The 15,220-nt window shown below is 45.3% G+C and overlaps 1 protein-coding gene across 5 annotated transcripts in view; it reads left to right on the top strand.

Moving 5' to 3' along the window:
* mtmr3 (myotubularin related protein 3) overlaps positions 1 to 15,220 on the top strand; it is a 28,771-nt gene that overhangs the window by 8,332 nt on the left and 5,219 nt on the right. The window contains exons 6-21 of one of the 5 annotated variants that reach the window (XM_067602265.1): positions 1,744 to 1,764; positions 2,654 to 2,736; positions 2,996 to 3,162; positions 3,259 to 3,355; positions 3,650 to 3,763; positions 4,476 to 4,666; positions 5,041 to 5,172; positions 5,312 to 5,423; positions 6,524 to 6,719; positions 6,915 to 7,100; positions 7,403 to 7,573; positions 8,052 to 8,197; positions 8,695 to 10,189; positions 10,335 to 10,445; positions 11,393 to 11,481; positions 12,650 to 12,676. In XM_067602265.1, the coding sequence (XP_067458366.1) occupies positions 1,744 to 1,764; positions 2,654 to 2,736; positions 2,996 to 3,162; positions 3,259 to 3,355; positions 3,650 to 3,763; positions 4,476 to 4,666; positions 5,041 to 5,172; positions 5,312 to 5,423; positions 6,524 to 6,719; positions 6,915 to 7,100; positions 7,403 to 7,573; positions 8,052 to 8,197; positions 8,695 to 10,189; positions 10,335 to 10,445; positions 11,393 to 11,481; positions 12,650 to 12,676 (3,338 nt within the window). Of the gene's footprint in view, positions 1 to 1,740; positions 1,765 to 2,653; positions 2,737 to 2,995; positions 3,163 to 3,258; positions 3,356 to 3,649; positions 3,764 to 4,475; positions 4,667 to 5,040; positions 5,173 to 5,311; positions 5,424 to 6,523; positions 6,720 to 6,914; positions 7,101 to 7,402; positions 7,574 to 8,051; positions 8,198 to 8,694; positions 10,190 to 10,334; positions 10,446 to 11,392; positions 11,482 to 12,649; positions 12,677 to 15,220 lie in introns of all 5 variants that reach the window. The other 4 variants (XM_067602256.1, XM_067602273.1, XM_067602283.1 and 1 more) reach the window with 4 other exon arrangements.

Below are 15,220 nucleotides of genomic sequence, written 5' to 3'. Positions count from 1 at the left end.
CATTACTATGAACACACACAGACTGTAAATTATTTGGAGTCAATTCCACATACACCATCCCACTGCTATACTCACTAGAGCACCAACTCTGTGGCAGAAAATCGTCAAACAAATGCTTTATCTGCTCCTGATTAAGTTAAGTTAGCTAAAAAAGTCTTAAGCCTTTTTTTAAAATGAAAGTTTTTGACTGTTTTAAGATCAACATCTTCAGTCGGAATGAATGGGCTTGGGGCTGAGAGCCACCGACAGTGAGGGAATTATTAAAATGCATGACTAATGCATGATCTTGTTGACAGTCAGAAAAATATGGGATATCACCTGCCTTAAGCAGTATTCAGACCAAATGAGGCGTTGCGGCACACCGCTTGAGCAGTGTGGGTGTGTTTGTGCTCTAGAACGTAACTGCTATGAAACAATCAGAAAATAACATTTTATTGATCTGATTCTCCGGTTTTCTCTCTATCACCGCACCCCCTCTTCATTCACTCTCTAGCTCACTTGACCACAGCTACTCTCAGCTCTCTCTCTCTTTTTCTCACATCTTTTTTTTGAATGAGTCGGGAAGCTGACAGAAAAGCCTAATTTTACTTTTAATGTTATCAGACGAAGAGAAATGTCCTCCTAGTATTGTCTTTGTCCTCCTTCATGGCAGGGCTGTACAGCTCTGATCAGTCTGATCGCCGGCTATGATTAGCCACTGCAGTGTGACGTTGGGTTGCTTTTCTCTAAAAGTTGACCCTGGATCAACTGTCTTTCTGCAGGCCGGTGTGGCGCCTCGCCGGCCAAAACCCCTGCAACCTAAATGCTCCACCCCCACTCAAATGAATGGGAGGACTGGCATTTTTGCCGCACCACCTGATTTGGTGTGAATACGATCTTATCCTTTAAATGATAGCTAAGCTAGCTAAAAACTGTGCAGCACCAAAAGCTGCCATCGAATGTGTGGTCACATTTGCAATCTTGTTTACTTATCCTTTGATCAGATAGTTCCTGATTTAAATCAAGTTTTTGCCATTTTTAGACTTTTTTATTTGTGCAGCTACATTTAACATCTGAGAATTTGTGCTTCTTTTGTTTGGTTTATATTCTCAAAGTAAGGTATCAAAAAAGAGGCAGGTATGATATCTGCAATATAATTGAACAAGTTACATAGCTGATAACTGTAGTATTTCAGTATTGTTGAAACAGTAACAATGGTTCTACAGCCAAAACTTAGCACTGGCTTGAAATGAACCGGAATGTCTCATCTTATATCATTGTTTAGTTAATCTGACCTTCATGTGTGTTGGATTTATTCAGCGGTTCCTGTGGTTGCATCCAGAATGTTAACTTTTGCTGCCGGCTGGCCGTCAGGTGTTGCCGGGCTTAATTTGACCTCAATGAGCCTCCGGTTCAAGGCTCACACCATCTCTCTGCGCTCACATTAGACAGAGCCAATGTTCTCTTCGCACATATTTGGACGGGTTGACGAGTCATCTGCATCACATGGCAGAGCTGTGAGAGCTCACAAACCAGTGGTGGGAGGTGCTGGAAGAGAGCGAGAGGCTGTTAACAAGCAGCCCAGGAATTTTGATGGTCGCCAGATTAGTGATGTAGATTAGAGAGCAGGAATTAAGTTGCGGCAGCAGGATGCGAGGACATCCGGAATGTGCCGCGACGACAGCCCTGTGCGGATGGAAAATAGTTACAAATGGACATGCAACAGTTTGATTATTGTTTTCTCTGTTTTGTTTTGGATAGCAGAGTTGTTGTTGTGAGGTGTCAGTAAGTACCCAGCACAGCTGCACGGCGTGGAGTGGTTGACTTGATTGTATAATTTGTGTGTGCCTGCCTAGCGGAGTAGAATCCTGCCTGTTCATCCTGTGTAGCACCAGGTGCCAGAGTAAAGTAGACATGATAGAAAATTATCTTCTAATGCCACATTTACAACAACAAAGTCTCCATCAGGCAGTAACCCTGTCACTGGAGTCTAGTATTGGGAGTTTGTCCTGCTGATGGCTGGCTATCGATCGTGCATGTCTCTGAATGTGTGTGAACAGCAGCTTGAGCCACACCTTTTAAGAAAGCCCACTGCGCTGCTGAAAAATGCTCTTGGCTAATTAACAGAGCTTAGTTAAAAGCAGTATAGGTATTTCCCTGCAGTATTCAAAGTATGCACTTAAGTCATAAGCACATGACAGTTCTGTACTTTGGATTGTATTTGCCTATAAAAGATAAGACTGTAACTCTGGGCCAAATGGGAAATGCAGATACAAGCTCTTCAGGGTCAGTGTTTTTGTGCTCCCATAGTCAAAGTTAAGAAGATTATGTATATTAACAGACTTCCTGGTGATGTGATGTGAAAATTTAATGGAAACGCACCTGGACAACTAATCTGTGTGCTTTTTAGCGCCATATAGCTGAATGGTTTGGTTTATGCGATGAAACATATGAATTGAAATGTAAAGTTGCAGCACATGTGGCTGATTCTTAGCATCAAGGACTTTTTTCTGTGCTGACCACTAATTAGCTAAATGGTTTGTCAGTTGCAGTCAACCACGCTACTTGTACTGACTGCATGTGTTTGGTTGGTACATTTTTGATATGCTATTCAACATTTCCATTAAAGTTTGAGTGGGTGTAGAGGTGATGCTCTCTTTCTGTCGCTCTGCAGGTTCCTCTGCAGCTCATAGAGAGCGTGGAGTGTCGTGATATGTTCCAGCTGCATGTCACCTGTAAGGACTGCAAAGTTGTCAGGTAAGACCAGTGATACTCTTGCAAGCTGAAGTCATATCAAATGTTACACTAGTTAAAGGAATAGTTCAACAATTTGGATAATGCGCTGCCGAGAGTTACATGAGAAGATCGATATCACTACACAAAAAACAGTAAATGTAGCCAACAGCATGACTATCCAAAGCTGACAAAATCCACCTTCCAGCACCTCTAAATCTCAGTAATTGTTTAATCTGTACAACGTAACGAAATCTGTGAAATCTTCTCCTTTGACCCCCAGGTGTCAGTTCGCCACTTTTGAGCAGTGTCAGGAATGGTTGAAACGCCTTGGCGTGGTTGTGCGCCCTCCTTCTCGCCTGGAGGACCTCTTCTCCTTTGCCTTCCACGCCTGGTGCATGGAGGTGTATGCCGGCGAGAAGGAGCAGCATGGTGAGCTGTGCAGACCAGGTAAGCCACTGTCTCTTGCATGTCCTCACATAACCCCAAGCAGAACCTCTCCTCCACTGTGGCACTCCGGTCTTATCGGACATCTCTGCTCTGTAGGCGAACACGTGACCTCCTGGTTCAAGAACGAGGTGGAGAGGATGGGCTTTGACACTCAAAACGCCTGGAGGATATCTGACATCAACAGCAAGTTCAGGTTATAGCAGCTTTCATTCAGGATTCCTGCTGCTGTGTTGTTTCCGTGACTCCCAGCTAGAAGATAGATCCTGTCCTTTGCTTTCATTGGCATACAGCACAAATCTGTGTGTGTGTGTTAGACAGTGGGTGGTTGTGTTATTGTACTCTACTGGTGCTGCCCCCTGGGCAGATAAGGGCCCAGCCCAGGATTAGATGTCTGTGGACAGAGACTTTTGTTGAGCCATAACAGCCTTTGGTGCTCTCTCTATCTCCCTTATTAACCATTGCTCTCTCTGTCCCTCTGTGCTGCAAGGCTTTGCCCCAGCTATCCTCAGCAGCTCCTGGTGCCAGCCTGGATCACTGACAAGGAGCTGGAAAATGTGGCAGCCTTCCGCTCCTGGAAGAGGTTTCCTTCAGTGGTTTATAGGTTGGTTTGTTTATTTCTCCTTGAGCTCTTCAAACTAGAAGGTTAGGCTGTTTACTGCCACACAGCAACGAGAAGCTTACTTGTGTGCTGATTGGCCTATTTGTTTGTGAAAGGAATTGAGCCATCTTCAGATAATATCTTAATGGCTATACATCAGTGCCACTGTGGACAGAGTTTACTTTGGCTTGGGAAACCACAACATGCTGCTAATTACTGTGGATTACTCCCTCCAGGCTACATTGCTATATTTTCTTCTATTCACAATGGGTCACCACAGCCAAGACCACTGCGTCAATGCCTCAGTGACTTGTGGTTGTTGTATTTAACAAACAGCCTTTAATCTTTGTTTTTGGAAAACTACTCCAACCAGAAATTGCAAGTTTGAATGCCTGATTTGTGCTTCCCAGCACCTGAAATAAATATGAAACAAAAGTTTACTTTAGGGGCTATAAAATCACTTAAACCAGTGGTCCTCAACCTTCTTTGGCTCATGATCCACAGAAATGAAAAGTATCCAGTTTTTCACAGGGAAAAAGCAAAAATTATAGAAAAATATTTGTGTGTAATATGGTACATACAGTACATATGTACACATACAGTGGTGAATGACATTTTCTTCTTGTAAATAAGAGAAGAGCCCAGCCATACACACACATTTTACGTCAGCTGACTGTGTTGTTGTGTCCTGGTGTCCCCGACCTTTCTCACACAGGCACCAGAGCACGGGGGCTGTGATCGCCCGCTGCGGCCAGCCAGAGGTCAGCTGGTGGGGCTGGAGGAACGCCGACGATGAGCACCTGGTCCAGTCTATCGCCAAGGCCTGCGCTGTGGACAGCAGCTCCCGTAAACATCTTCCCAATGGCAGCTACACCAATGGCTCAGACCTGCCTGATACTGATTTTGGTAAGAGCACAAGCAACCTCACTCAACCTCTCACTGTCACTGACATACTGTATACACCCACACGCATACATACACACCTCCAGCTGAACACACACCTACCACCATATACAGACAGATATTTATAGCGCTGAGGTCTTGCTGTCTGCATGAATCTGCAGCAGACAAAGTTGTGCAATCCAACTTGTCAGGGCTTGTCTGAAGCAGCCAGCTCATATAAACACACACGTCATCACAGAAACTTCTTATGTCACAGATTATCACACAGATTCACGTTCACCTCTTAGTGGTTTATTTGCATTCTCAACCATACTGCGCAGCCCTGGTTTCATACATCCTGAATTATACTGAGATGCTGTGTTTTGTGTCTGTATCAGAATCCTCCATGACCAACAGCTCAGAGGTGGAGACATTAGCCATCCAACCCCACAAGTTGCTGATCCTGGATGCCAGGTCCTATGCTGCTGCCGTAGCTAACAGGGCCAAGGGGGGAGGTTGCGAATGCCCAGGTAGGTCTTGTCAGCTCAGTCCCTGGGCTCGAGCAGAATTAGGTCAACCACAAATACGATTGTTCTCCATGCCAAACTTAAAATCTCCACCAGTTTTTGTTTTCTCATTTTTTAAACCATTGTTCTTCCTCTGTTCCAGAGTACTATCCCAACTGTGAGGTGGTGTTCATGGGCATGGCCAACATTCACTCCATCCGTAAGAGTTTCCAGTCCCTGCGTTTCCTCTGCACTCAGATGCCTGATCCAGCCAAGTGAGTTTTCCTTATTTGCCTCCAGCTTCCCCTAGACTCCACTCCAGGCTAAAACTATTAAACCCAAAGGTCTCAAGCTTTGCTATAGTAACTCGGTAACTAGAAATCACAGCTGTGTTTTGGCCTTGGCCATACATCTGTGCCTGATTTAGAAAGCCTGGCCCAACCCCAAGCGGAGATTCTCTTTCCATCTGCACTCCCAGACTCAACACTACAATGATGTGTAATTGAATCATGCCGGCTTCAGAGAGTGTCGTTATGAGTGGTTAGAGGATCAAAGTCAGAAAACAAAAACAAATTTTAAAAAAATCTTCCTAACTCTAGATCCTAGCTTAGCATGTTTGATAGGGTCATACTTTATATGTCCCTTTGCTGTGGATTCAGTATTTGAAAAGGTTTATATACAAACTATGATATTAACGCAAAAAACAGGTTTTTCTCTGATTTCCAAATAATTTTTTGTGATTTGACCAAAACTGAACCTAATTTGTAACACTATACCAAGTATGATTGCTACTAGACACATCATAGACGTAAAAAACAGAAAGGTAAAACTGCCTGTCTCTGTCACAGACGCTTCAAGTTTAAAGAGTTTAACAATATAAAACACACATTAGTACTTAGAGTTATGACCCAGATAAGACAAGTAAAACATTTACCCATAATTGAATTAGGCCAAGGTGTATGCAGTTTCCCACTGGTCATGTAATGTTTTGAGATGTTATCTGAGGGAACTGAGCAAACCTTTTCAAACAACTGGATTTTAAAGCTGCATTAATCAATTTGTGAGCTACTGCATAATGAATCCATAACTCAAAGTTAATAGTTACTATTTTTAATTTACCATTTTGTTTACTTATATGTTATATGTTAAAACATAACCCTTTATCATCCACATCATGGGTGTGCTCCTAACTATAGAAAGTCATAGAGAATTCATTGATGGTGTTGCAAACAAGCTGTGGCTATAAATACCGTGGTATGTGGTACTGGTCCATGCTATGTTCCTTATAAACCATGCGTACCCTGATGACACATAGTGTCTGAGGCATATGAGGTCCTCTGATGTTTTTGCTCTGTTGCTGTCTATGTGCCTGCAGCTGGCTTTCTGCACTGGAGAGCACCAAGTGGCTGCAGCACTTGTCCCTGCTGCTGAAGGCGGCGCTGCTGGTGGTCAACGCTGTGGACCGGGACCACCGGCCTGTCCTGGTGCACTGCTCTGACGGCTGGGACCGCACACCTCAAATTGTTGCTTTGTCCAAGCTGCTGCTGGACCCGTACTACCGCACTATTGAGGTACAGCTGAAGTGGCACCAAATCCGCCTTTGTTAGCATGTAATTTTTGGTTTTAGTTTTGGGATCAGTGTAGTTGTCATATTTTTATAACTGACACCATATAATAGTTTTGATATTACTACTGCAGCTGCAATAAAATTCTTTCTATTTTATGTCAGTGTGATTTATCTCAAATCTTGTGTGATCTTTGTGCAGGGCTTCCAGGTTTTGGTGGAGACAGAGTGGCTGGACTTCGGCCACAAGTTCGCCGACCGCTGTGGCCACGGGGAGAACTCGGAAGACCTGAACGAGCGCTGCCCCGTCTTCCTGCAGTGGCTGGACTGTGTTCACCAGCTGCAGAGGCAGTTCCCATGCTCCTTTGAGTTTAACGAGGCCTTCCTGGTGTGTGCTGGTGCTACTCTTGGTGGAAATCAAACAGCTATTGCTCTCTGAAGTCTGATACTTCTTAGCTTCTGAGATTAGCAGCTTCAGAATGTTTTCATATACAGAATTGAAAATGACATGCCATTGATTCAACTGTGTTTACGTTCAGTTTTCAAGCGTGAACCATTAATATGCAGTTATAATCTGGGTGTGTTTACTCTTACAAGGAAACTTCTGTCGTCTCTGCGCTAATTATCATACCTGAGGTGTGTATTCAAGCCTCTACATGTGTATGTGTGTGTGTGTGTGTGTGTATGCAGGTGAAACTGGTGCAGCATACCTACTCCTGTCTGTTCGGCACCTTCTTGTGTAACAGCGGTAAGGAGAGGGAGGACCGGCATGTTCAGGAGAGGACCTGCTCAGTCTGGTCACTGCTGAGACCGGCTAACCGCACACTGAGGAACATGCTGTACTCGTCACACTCCGAGACCGTACGTCCACTGCCCATCACACTCCTTAGTGTTGAGTGCTTTGGTGGTTCTGGTTGTTCTGGTTTTACATTTAACCTGATGGAACTAATAATTAACTAACTAGTTGAATAACGTCTTCACAAGGTTCTTTACAAACAAGGCTGACTGAAAACCAGCAGGGCAAAGGATAAATAGAAGTCTGTTAAAAGAAAATGAGTCAGTGGAAGTGACTAAACAATGTGGAGTCTCGCCTCTCCAGGCTTGGTTTTCCAAATCCTTCAGTTCCAGACAACAAAGTCCTAATTCAGATGCATAATGGAAAGATGAGCCCAGGAGGGATGTTTTTCATAATGTCTCTTTAGATTTATTGGTCATTGTTATGTTGTCAAACTTGATTTAGTAATCTTTTTGACACCCTTCAAGAATTTTTGTGGTTGCTGTTATTATTTCTCATTTCTTCCTTTTACTTCCTGAGTTAACTTTACAGCTGTTGTTGCAGGTTCTTCACCCAGTGTGTCATGTGCGCAATCTGATGCTGTGGACGGCAGTCTACCTGCCCAGCTCCTCCCCCACCACCCCTTCAGACGACTCCTGTGCCCCCTACCCTGTGCCTGGTGCCAACCCTGATGATGCGCCCCTGGGCAGGTGAGCCTGGCGCGTTGGCACTGAACCCCCCCCCTTCCTCCCTCATGTAAGATAAACACAGGTTGAGGGCTCCCACAGCCGACGGGACCCGGCTTTTGAACTTTTCTGCTTAGAAAGTTTGCTCTGCTCAAGCCCTCACAGTCATATATATAACTGATAACTGTTTTATGCTTTGCGTATCTCATGTCTAATGACAGTCCTACCATCATCATGGAATCAACAGGAAGTTTTTTCGTTCTAATGTTGACATTGTTTATGACAGCTTGCTCAACATTAAAGAGACCAATTCTGATCTGCTTCTCTATCATTACATGGGCTAGTTCTGAATTTTTCTTGTTTTGATGATTCTGACATGTGAATGATTTGTCAATGAAACATTTATCAATGATTATGTGTTCAGTTACATTGAATCATAGCGTGTCAAATACACTGAGCTATTGTTATGTAATAAAAAGCTTTTTTTCTGTACATAATTCTTCTCTTGTTTCCTCCTTCAGACGTACGAAGACTCGCTCCTTCGACAACTTGCCCAGTGCATGTGAGCTGGGAAGCACACTGGCTCCTAACCGCCGCTCCAGTGACCCGAGCCTCAATGAGAAGTGGCAGGACCACCGGCGCTCTCTGGAGCTCAACATGGCAGTGGGGCCTGAGGGAGGGGGCAACCAGGATCAGGAGGTGCTGCCTAACGGAGTGGGCCCTTACCCAGATGGAGTGGACTCTGAGCTGGATGACAGCCCGCAGCCCCGGGCCTCAAACGCTGAGTTCGCACAGGGAGCCACCCTGAACCCATCAACGGGAGAGGATGCAGAGGAGGCAGAGCTCTCTGTGGCGGTGGGCATGGCTGAAGGCCAGATGGAGAACATTCTTCAGGAAGCCTCTAAGGAGGAGGCGGGAGCAGATGTTCAGAGAGAAGGTAGCGCTGCTGTCACTCATGTCATTAACACTGTTGTCACAGAGGTGGAGAAAGAAGCAAAAACCAATGAGGATGATCAGTGTGCTAAAGTCAACGGGACTGAGACACGAGCAGCATTTGCTAACGGTCACCATGCAGAAAACGATGAACTAGAGGCTGAGGAGGACGCTGAATCTCCTTCTCTGCCTGCACAGATGGCAGATGAGCAGGAGCAACAGGCAGCTGAGGAGACTCACACAGCAGAGGATGTGGAAAAGCAGGTTGTAGAGAGCTTTTCTGAGCAGGTGGAGGATGCACATGGACCCAGTCAGTCTGGCTCAGGTGAGCCAGAGCAGCTTGCAGCCCATAGAACTTTAACGAACGGCTTTGCAGACAGCTCACCTGAAGAACCAGGTGCGGATGAGGAGACATGCCTCAACTCTGAGAGAGGTGTCTCAGAGCCGGTGGAGCAGGTGGATAAGAGGGCCTCCCTGATGGAAAGCTCCACAGAGACTCTGACTGAAGAGGCCTGCAGCAGGTTGGAGCCCCCTGCACAGCCGTCTGTCTGTCAGAGCCGTCAGCCCTACTACAGGAAAGAGAAGGTGCTGGAGACGGGTGAGCACGGGTTTATCAGAACTTTAAATGGGGGTGGCAAGCGGCCCTCTGTCAGTGCCTTTCAGTCTGCTGACCTCAGCAGGGATGGGCTTTGCAACGGCGACACCTCTGACGGGGAGCCCTCCGGAGGACCTCAATGGGCCAAAGGGAATGGGGAGCGGGCCTCTCTGAGCCGACAGGTGTCCCTGGCGAGCTGCAACTCCCTGATCCTCCACCCACGGGGCAGCTGCTCCCAGCACCGCTGGTGCCACGCCCTGCTGGGCCGGATCGCCATCAGCCCAGAGCAGCCGTCCCGCAGCCACCTGGACGACGACGGGCTGACGTTGCACACAGACGCCATCCAGCAGAGGCTGAGGCAGATCGAGGCAGGACACCAGATGGAGGTGGAAACCCTGAAGAAGCAGGTTCAGGAGCTGTGGAGCCGCCTGGAGAATCAGCAGCATGCTGGCTCCCACAGGATCAACGGAGACATGGGAGACGAAGTGGTGAGACTCTGCAGGTTGACCATCAATTGACTCACCTGCTAAACTGTTACCACCTGCATGTAACCTTTATGTTGTACCTGCAGCCTGATGAATCCCCTAACATGTACTGATTAAAGAGACTATGTCTATGTCTCCCTCCATACAGACCTCGATGACAGACTCGGAGTACAACTTGGACCCCAACTGTCTGTCACGCTGCAGCACAGAGCTCTTCTCAGAGGCCAGCTGGGAGCAGGTGGACAAGCAGGACACTGAGGTGAGCAGCTGGACTCACGTCATATTTATTAGGGAAGGAGGTAACAAAGTTTGTTTGGAACTTAGCCGCTCAGCTTGGTCTGTTGAATGTCTGTTTTTTACGCTTTTTAAAATATTTTAATACGCTGTATATTTCTGGATGCATTTCTGAACCTCAGATCCTTTTTAAGAGTGGCAGTTGATTGTTGTAGGTGAATTTCAATCAATCAATCAATCAATCAATCAATTTTTATTTATATAGCGCCATATCACAACAAAAGTCATCTCAAGGCACTTTTCACATAGAGCAGGTCTAGACCGTACTCTTTAATATACAGAGACCCAACAATTCCCCCATGAGCAAGCACTTGACGACAGCGGTAAGGAAAAACTCCCCTTTAACGGGTAGAAACCTCAAGCAGAACCCGGCTCTTGGTGGGCGGCCATCTGCTTTGACCGGTTGGGTTGAGAGAGAGAAAGAGAGAGGGAAAGGGGGAGGGGGACAGAAGAACAACAATCATAACAATAAGTATAAGCAGCAATAGCCAGGGAAGGATGCCATCAGGACTGTGAAGGACCGCGAAGGCTCGGCCCAGAACCCGGGTTTCCTGTGAGATGAGAAAGCACAAAAAACTCCGGGGAAGAAGCAAAGTTAGTGACATGCATTGATGTTACATGAATGCATACAGATGGAGAGGAGGAGGAGGAGAGAGGAGTTCAGTGCATCATGGGAAGTCCCCCAGCAGTCTAGGCCTATAGCAGCATAACTAAGGGCTGATCCAAGGCGAGCCTGGTCGGCCCTAACTATAAGCTTTATCAAAAAGGAAAGTTTTAAGCCTACTCTTAAACATAGAGGGGGTGTGTGCACCCCGGACCGAATCTGATAGATTGTTCCATAGGAGAGGAGCCTGATAGCTGAAGGCTCTGCCTCCCATTCTACTTTTTTGATCCATGAACTGCATTTTGCAGGTCACTCGCTGGTACCCTGACCATCTGGCAGCCCAGTGTTACGGCTGTGAGAGCAGGTTCTGGCTCGCCACCAGGAAGCATCACTGCAGGTAAGCACTGAGGAAAATCGAACTGCAGTGGCTCAAACCTCACGGTCACTGTCATCATCGACCAGTCCTGTTTGTCCTGTCGAGACTTATAGAGACATTTCCTTCGTGGTAGCTTGACCCTCTCCTGTTCAGACCCAGTAGTGTGTATCCACAGACGGGCAGAGTGAGACTGGATTCAGCTGAGGCAGCTTTCAGGACACACTGGCATCAGAATGAGTTTAAACTAAACTTGAGCGACCTTTAGACATACTGTGGTTCGGGTGACTTGTCCAGCCTGCAATGTAAAAAGCAAACTTTACAAACCTAGTCTCATCTTAAAGTTGCCAACTGTGATGAAAATAGAAAAGGGTGCAACACAGGATTCTAGGTTAGGCACATTGATAAAAATGCATACAACGGACGTCTTCTGTTCACACATTTATTGGCGTGTACAGTCCACGTGGTCATACGTTTTGAGCTTCATGGACACTTGACATCACATGAATCCTTATCCATATCTACACAGATATGGCAAGACACCAAAGACACATTGTAGAGCCATGTGTGAACAGGGCCTTCCTCTTCCTCCATTAGGACTTGTATTGATAGAGAGATATATTGATTGCTTTACTGCAGTGTTTTTAAATAGGGGATTTTGTCCTACACTCATGTGTCCTGGCATAACTGAATGGCCCTTTATTCTAAACAATGTAGAACTGGAAGCATCAGGATTATCTCTTGGTGCTTTGAAGTCCGCAGGATAATGACATTCATTTGGTGTGTTTTAGCTGTCGGTCTCAGTCTGTCAGCTGGTGGTATTTCCTCTGGTGTTATCATTTCCTCATATCACTGTTGTCTGCGCTTTACTTCCTTTACTTCTCTGTGGCGGGGAGGACTAGGTTAACCATTGGGTGGCTGGAGCAGGAGTAGATTCAATTTGGATGTCCAGTGATTCATGTGAAGATGTAAACCAGAGTGTTTAGACTGTAGACGAAGTTGCAAACAATAATCTGGCTTGGATTCAAAACACAAAAATCTAGTTTTAACAGTGTAGCGTTGCAGCCATTTCTCAGCTGTTGCTATCTTTTTAAAGCAGACACATCTTCAACAGGAAGTGTGCTTTTAGTGTGTTAAGTTTTCTGCACTGTTCAGGCAGTTCTTATCCATTGTCTGCCCCTCTCCTCTACAGTGGCAGGGAGCCTGTCCAGGAGGTCTGGTGAGATCCGGCTCCCCTGTCCCCCACCATTCCACCCTCCAACTGAATCGCTGCACCTTCCTCATCCTAATCCTAACACCCCCCCCCCCACCCCCCCCACCCCCCACCCCCACCCCCACCCCTCTCTCCCTCTGCTGCATCAGGTTTCCCTTCATTCTGTTCTAGTTGTCAGCAACTCCTCAGAGAAATCTCTCTTCATTTCTGAGATGTATTGGCTTGAGTGTGAGTCCTGCAGGACCAGTGTGTTTTCATTGAGCGGTTTTTAATTGGCTGTGACCGCAAGCACGGCGCTGTCAGTGGGTGAGCTGTGATTGGTCGAGGGCTGAGTGTTATTTCACCTAAAAAAATTTTTTTTTAAAATCCTCAACCCCTCTCCTGCCATAGCACCACATCAGCACCCTGCCCCCCACCCCCATCCAAACCCACCACCACCCATGACACCCTGGCAGCATGCTGCCCCAAACCAGTCCCCTGCATCTCACCTCCCAGCAGCACAGCATGGTACTGGAGGCCACTCAGTCCACCTGGTTGTGTACAAGGTTGCAGACTCTGAGTGAATTAGGATGTAATTTTACTTCTGCTCAGGCAGGTAGAAGGGATCAGTGTGTCTGTGTGTGTCTGTGTGTGTGCGCGTTTGTGCGTTTGTGTTTGTGTGTAACTGTGTGAGCATGGCCTTAGGTCTAGATTTGAGCATGGGTAGCTGAAACCTCCAGTGTCACCTGCCTTCCTGTCCAGTGCTGGTTATGTGTGTTTTTAATGGGCTGAATATTCAAGTTAGCACCGCTGAGTGTTGGAACACCTTTGCTAACCCAGCATGTAGTGAAACATCACAGCAGAGTTGAACTGTAAACAGCAGCACTGAGGATAACCCACAGAGGAGTCTGAACTGTCAGACCTTCTTTCCACCTGCTTTATCCTGCGTCTCTGGTAACTGAATGTAATCAGACAGTAGGTGACACATGTTCACATCAGTGTCCTGTTCTTCAAATGTGGCTAAAGACATCCAGGCTAACAGCTGTAATGATCCTGTTAATTGTCATCTGACTAAATTGTTTCTTTGGAAACAGTTTGAGGGTTTTAATTGTTAATATTGGATGATGTTGACTAACAGAGCTTTTATTTTTAACATGACCATATGATTGTACTTGTGCTTTTGCTGAAGTGGTTAAAGGTTAAGTCTGGTGTTATTCTATATTTTTGTGTCTCTGCTGGCGACAGCTGTGGCCGGAGGTATTATGTTTTCAGGTTGTCCGTACGTACGTGCCATTCTCTCATGAAAGTGATATGCCAGGAACGCCTTTAGGCAATTTCTTCAAATTTGGCACAAACATCCAGTTGGACTCAAGGATTAACTGATTAGATTTTGGTGGTAAAGGTCACTGTGACCTCACGAAACATATTTTTGGCCATAGTTCAAGAATTCATATGCTAATTATGGCAAAGTTTCACACATGTCCAATAGGATAAAATTGATGTGAATGAAGTGAAGTGATGACATTTTATATCTAAAAGGTCAAAGGTCAACTTCACTGTGACATCATAATGTTCTGCAAAAACACTTTTCTGGCCATTATTCGACACCGTAACTCAGGAACAGAAGGCGAGATTGTGACCATATTTCACAGTTGGTCAGATAGTGAATTGATGACACTAGTCTTGAGTGTCCACATTGCAACTGTGGTGATTTTATTAAATTCCTTCAAAGTCTTCACTACAGATTTTATGAGTCTGGATAGACATGGATGTAAACTGCAACTTGACTGGTTGGTGGAGGCATACATACCACAAGGTGGTATTTCTAGTTCTTATTGTCAACAAATCCCAGTATAGTGTAAGTATTTTCTGTGTATCCAAAGCCTGATATATCTTATTCCTCTGTATCATAGAGGTCTGTTGTTGTCCAAAAACTATTAAAAACACATCAGTGAGTCACAACTTTGCCCTGGATGACATGTTCCTTCATTACTATGAACATGGCCACTGTAAATTATATTGACTCAATTCCACTCACACTGTGCTGCTGCCTGAAAAACTTAGTAGAGCAGCAAATGTGTATTAATCCACAGCTGGAAATAGTCCCCAACAAATGTACTTTTTCCTCCTGTTTGAGTAACGTTTGCTAAAAACTACAGTGCCCAGCTGTTTTTAGGAAATAACTGAGTCCTATTAAAAAATTCAACCATATATTTTTGACACATTTTTATTATATTTACGTCTTCAGTAGGAACCAATGAGCAGGAGGCTGAGAGCCACAGATGGACTTAATTCATTGTTGGTTTCAGTTGGATTTGTTGACAAAAATGGTAATCACCGGCCGTATCCTTTTAACTTAAAGCTAAGAAAGCACCTAAACATATTCTGAATATACAATCAACCTGTTCCAAGATCTCTTATAAAGTGTTAAAGAGTAGACTTAATGAAATTGTATAACAAAGTTTCTGCAGAATGAGTGTAGTAACCAAACTTACTACTTTAATTGACCTATGATGAAACTTACTCAAATAAAAGTTCTATATTTTATACTTCTGATATATTTGTGTAAAT

This window comes from Thunnus thynnus, chromosome 2 (assembly GCF_963924715.1).
Source record: "Thunnus thynnus chromosome 2, fThuThy2.1, whole genome shotgun sequence".
In the NCBI taxonomy this organism is placed as follows: domain Eukaryota; kingdom Metazoa; phylum Chordata; class Actinopteri; order Scombriformes; family Scombridae; genus Thunnus; species Thunnus thynnus.
This window is presented reverse-complemented; position numbering and strand designations above follow the sequence as displayed.